General features: G+C 32.5%; 1 protein-coding gene across 1 annotated transcript in view; it reads right to left on the bottom strand.

Annotated features, from left to right (window-relative positions):
* Positions 1–1,945: 1,945 nt before the first annotated feature.
* The window catches only part of LOC132171317 (disease resistance protein RUN1-like), a 5,895-nt gene continuing 2,431 nt past the window's right edge, over positions 1,946–5,409 (bottom strand). The window contains exons 2-4 of the mRNA XM_059582606.1: positions 3,883–4,984; positions 3,000–3,275; positions 1,946–2,890 (exon numbers count right to left, since the gene is read on the bottom strand). Coding sequence (XP_059438589.1) covers positions 1,946–2,890; positions 3,000–3,275; positions 3,883–4,984 — 2,323 coding nt within the window. The remainder of the gene's footprint in view (positions 2,891–2,999; positions 3,276–3,882; positions 4,985–5,409) is intronic.

The following is a 5,409-nucleotide window of genomic DNA, read 5'->3' as shown; positions in this document are numbered from 1 at the left end:
CTGAAAGGACAAGCATAAAGGGAACTTTGGGGGTCTGTAGTCCTAGGCTTGTTTTAAGGAAGAGTACACCTTGTCCTTGTGTACGTAGTTGCTGGGATAAACCCCTCTTAGTGGTGTCAAGTAGTTTTCATTAGTACCAGCTCAAGAGTTGCAGAGTCTGAGGGAGCAGAGGGTGTCATGCTAGTGGTTCCCCCCATATTTGGGCAAAATGGCCCAGTAAACCAACCCCTGATGCAACCTGCAGCCCACTTTGTACCCCAATCGTTAGCACATGATAACATCCCAATTACAAGACAGACGGACCATTGCAACCAATTCAATTTTGGATAGCCGACAAGGATATGTGCAATCTCAATAAAACACACCTGCAGCTTGATTACAGCTTTTAAAATTTCAATGACTAATTTAAATCACTTTTTCTTTTCCTATCCTATATATACATAAATGCATACAAAACAAAACCCAACCAATATATTATCGATATATATATAGAACAACATGGCCACTTAATTATTGGTGCATGCATTTTAATTCCTGTCCAACTCTGGCCACCATTCCTGCTACTAGTTGGTTTATTCAATTAGAATCATAGGAATTCTCTCTCTCTCTCTCTCGTCGTTTTGCATTACAATAATCGCACTTGTAACCAGTTGATATAAATGAAGTTCAACCACCTAACTTCTATCTCTTTTCCCACTACATTTTTTTGTTCATCACCCATTAAGAAACGACAATGTTTTTAAGCTTGTATTCTTTCTATTAGAATACTCTCCCTCACAACCACTTCATATAATGAAGCCTCTCTATTATTTAGGGTTGAAGTGGGAGTTTTTCTACAACATATGGAAAGAGCAGTTTGCTCTGTTTTAGTTAAATAGTGTTGATGAAAAATATTAAAATATTAATATGATTTATTGCTTATCACTTATTAATATGATTTATTGATTTATTGGAATCCTTACAAGTTTTGAGGATGAATTGGAAACAATGCATATATGATTTATTGCTTATTGCTTATTTTTATGTTGTTTGTAGATGGATGAAACAATTCTTTCGACAGTTACGACCACAGTTGCATCTGTTCTTGCTGTTGGGCTTGTAATCTTAAAAGATATTAGATCTAGGAGAGTATTACGAAGGGAACCTCATGTTAATCGAGAGTATGAAAGAGGGATTTATATGGATAGTATTCTTTATGGAAGTAGACAAGATTGTATTGACCAAATAAGAATGAGTCCTGTATCTTTCTTTGAATTATGTAAAATTCTTGCTGAGAACAACCTTATACGTGAGACCATTCACATGTCTATTAAGGAACATGTGTTGATATTTTTACACATTATTGGGCAATATTGTAATATTTGTGGTTGAATTTTAGAATTCATGGTTTTTTCTTTTTTTTTTTTTTTTTGTTTTTTCAAGCAAGATGAAAGTAACGTACACTTTCATATATATCAATCTTCCTAGATGTGGAATATTCGTAATATTGATGTATGGACATTTTTAGATACATTTTTAGATTCAGGTTCAAGATAAAAAATCCAAAAATATTCTCAAATAGGTTGATTGTTTTTGTTGAATTTTAACAATCAAACATAAATTATTTTATATTAATATTTTTATATTTTGAATAAAAATTATATTTTATAGGTTAGTATAAAATATTTTTAAAAAAAATTAAAAAATTGATTTTCAGTACAGTTGAATAGCTAATATAAAAATTAATAGTTTTTTAAAAATATTTTCAAAAATTAAAAAAATTAAAAATTGTTTTTTAAAATATTTTTTTAAAAAATTGATTTTCCGTGCGCGAGGTAAACACCGTAAAATGTTTTCGGTGGAAAATATTTTCAGGAAAAATGACTTCCCTGAAAATATTTTCCGACGGAAACCATTTTACGTCGAAGTAAACGGAGCCTTAGTTCGAGCCCGACTTCCATTTTAATTAAATTAAGAGAAAAGAAACATGTACCTGTAGCAAGCTTTTCTTAAAAGTATATGTCAGATTTCTGCACCCTCCCGCGTCAAAATATATAATAGGATTCGACCTCTTATCTAGACCTGGAATTTCAACTAATTTGCGACAGTTACCAAGGAGCAAACCAAGCATATTTGAGAGCTTTGATAGATTTGGCATTCTATCCAGCGCTGTGCAGTTCCTTGCATCTAGAAAAATCAAACTTGATGGTAAATCTAGAATCGATTTAAGCTTTTTGCAATGGTTCAATCTAAGATCTTGAAGGTTTGAAAGACCACCTAGCCTTGATGGTAGGCTTTCAAAACTATTGCATCTTAAATCTAAAATTTGGAGAGAACATAAACTCCAAAGATCTGTAGGAATTACGTCATCTGATAAATTACACTCCCTGAGACATAAGTGTGTTAGTGAGTTCAAGCCTTGTAGTGTGACAGGCAATAGATTGACTGAATTGGGACTTTTCCTTAATGATATCCAAGACCAAAAAAGTGAAGGCAATGACTTGGACGGTGATCCTTTAGACCCACATAGAGATAAATACTTGAGGTTCTTCAATTGCACTATGCTAAAAGGCACACGTCTTATAGCAGTTCTGTCTGCATGAAGAGTTTTCAATGATTCCATTTCCCCCAAGTTGTCAGCCAAATTGTCAAATTTAGAACACCCAGAAAGAATGAGAGTTTCTAAAGACTTCAACTTATAAAAATTCCTCGGTAGACTTTTAAGGCATTTGCAATCTTTCAAATTCACCAAAACAAGATTACTAAGATCTCCAATAGAGTGGTGAACCTCAAACAAACTCGTACAATCTTCAAGAATTAATTGCTCAAGATTGGGGAGTCTTGAAAAGTCAGGGGTCTGACTTAGATGATGCGAGTGACTAAGATTTAGAATTTTCATCTTTTCAAGTAACTGCAAAACAAATGAGAAAATAAACAATAAAAAATGAAGGAAATCACAATATTGGAGCCTAAAACATAAAACAAAAGAAAAAAGAAAAAAAGATCGTTGATTATTGTACCTTGGGAACTTTCCAAACTCTTTTAAGATTGCTATATTGCAAGTCAATCGCAACTAGATTTCTCAGATAAAAGTTGTTTGGCATAAACTTTAGAGGGAATCCACGCCAACAAAGCCACCTTAATTCTTTTGAAAGATATTTGTGGTCTCCGGTGAGTCGTACATTATCAACTTTGAGTAATCTCAATCTTTGCATCTTTATAAATGCTCTTGAATTGAAAGACACCTTATTTAAACTTGGCAATTCTAATGTAAGCCCTTCAATTGATTTCGTTCCCTATAAAAATACAAAAATTGCACGAGACAAGTGATTGAAACCTCATACAATAAACTTTCCAATATTTCTCATATGTTTGATCCTTACCAATATTTGTGTTGAATCATCACTTATTCAAAAACTTAGGACAATTGATAATTTAACATGCTATCAAGCTTTTAGGAGTAATTAATGATTTATCATGGTATCAAAGCAAAAGTCATGAGTTTGAATCTTGTCTTCATAATTCCACATATTGGGCTTCACTTATTGATATGTTAGAATAGTAATTAAATAATTAAATTCTATGTTTCTTATAAACTTAGGCTTTTTGGATAAGGAGTAGTTTTAACAATTTCAGCCAACCAAAATGCTTTCTTGTTAACTATTTCATTTATATTGCCCATCTTCATATAATGTAATCATGTTTGCAAATACAATAATTGTAGAATGATGTTAGCAAAGAAAACAAGTGTTCCTATTTTCATATAAGAAACATAGGGATTACAAGTGATCAAAGTGAATTAGTATGAATTTGCTTCCCAAATATTTAGCATATGTATTAGAAAACAAAATGTATTTTTATCTTTAATTTTTTTTTTTAATTCAAAAAGTTCTTAATAATTACCTCGTTCTTTGTCAATATATCAAATGCATCCTCATGCCTCCATAATCTACTCCATTTTCCAGGTTCATTAGGGTGTTTTTCACGAACAATTTCTCTTCCCATGTCTCGAAGCAAATCATGCATCGCAAACTCGTTTGTCCCACTAACTTTAAGAAGACACCGTTGAATGAGGACATTAATTCCAATCTTTGCAAAAAACCCACAGCCATCCAATATTTTTACAACATAGTCTTTGTCCATTCCGATGAAGAAACAAGATATATCAAGGAATATATCCTTTTCGGTATTGTCACTTAGTCTATCGAAGCTTATTCTAAGTTTTTTTTGAATTTGCTCATGAGGAATCCTTTTCAATTTATCTAATGCACTTTTCCATTCTAACATGCTCCTAGAGAAAAGAAATGAGCCCAAAACTTCAAGAGCTAGTGGCAATCCTCCACAATAAGCGACAACACTTCTTGACAAGTCAATGTAATCTTCCGTAGGAAAAGAATTCCGAAAGGCATGCCAACTAAAGAGCTCAAGAGATTCATTATCATTCATTGGTGTAACCGTATATACGCTATCCACTTCTAGCTCCTTTAACAAATGCTCATCTCTGGTTGTTATAATAATTCTACTTCCCGAACCAAACCAGTCACGCCTTCTAACTAAGGCATTCAATTGCTCCATCTGATCTACATCATCAAGTATCACAAGCACTGCTTTATTACAAAGTCTTTCTTTTATTATACTTATTCCTCTATCAACACTATTTATCTTTATCTCGCTTGTCTTCAAGATATCAGAAAGAAGTTGTTCTTGAAGAAGAACCTGACCCCTAGATTCCTTGGAAGTTTCCCTAACATTTGCAAGAAAACTTTTACCTTCAAAACCTTGAAAAAATTGGTTATAAATGGCTTTAGCAATTGTTGTTTTTCCAATTCCGCCCATTCCCAAAATTCCTACCATGCGAATATTGCCAGCTCCAACATTTAACCAAAAAGCCATGTCTTGCACACGAGAATCTACTCCAACTGGGTAGAGTGCTATAAACAAGTGTGTGCTATTCAATTTTCTTAAAATCTCTTCAACAATTTTCCTGATAAATTTGGCTTCATGCCTATAAATTATTTTAAGAAGTTAGGTACGATCAAATTATACAAGGGAAAATTGAAATAAAAGTTTCATATACACAAATGTATAAAAAATTAGAACACATTAGTTTTGGCCGTTATCCTTAACTCATTAACATTTATGATACTACTAGGGAACAATTTGAAGAAACTAAACTTTTATACCATATAATTATGTTATAAGTACATGAATTTATAACAAATAGGTGAGTACCACATGGTTAATTAGTTGGTAAACTTTCTATTGTGGGATAGATCATAATCACAATAAATAACACAAAATAATTACAATAGTACAAGAATTTGTGATTCCCTCGATGTAAGGTATGTCTATGAGTGGAGACTAGAAAGAAGAAATCCATTCACAAATTGGAGTACAAAAGCATGGTAAGGAAATATCATTCAAACCCAA

Source organism: Corylus avellana, chromosome ca1 (assembly GCF_901000735.1).
Source record: "Corylus avellana chromosome ca1, CavTom2PMs-1.0".
NCBI lineage: Eukaryota > Viridiplantae > Streptophyta > Magnoliopsida > Fagales > Betulaceae > Corylus > Corylus avellana.
This window is presented reverse-complemented; position numbering and strand designations above follow the sequence as displayed.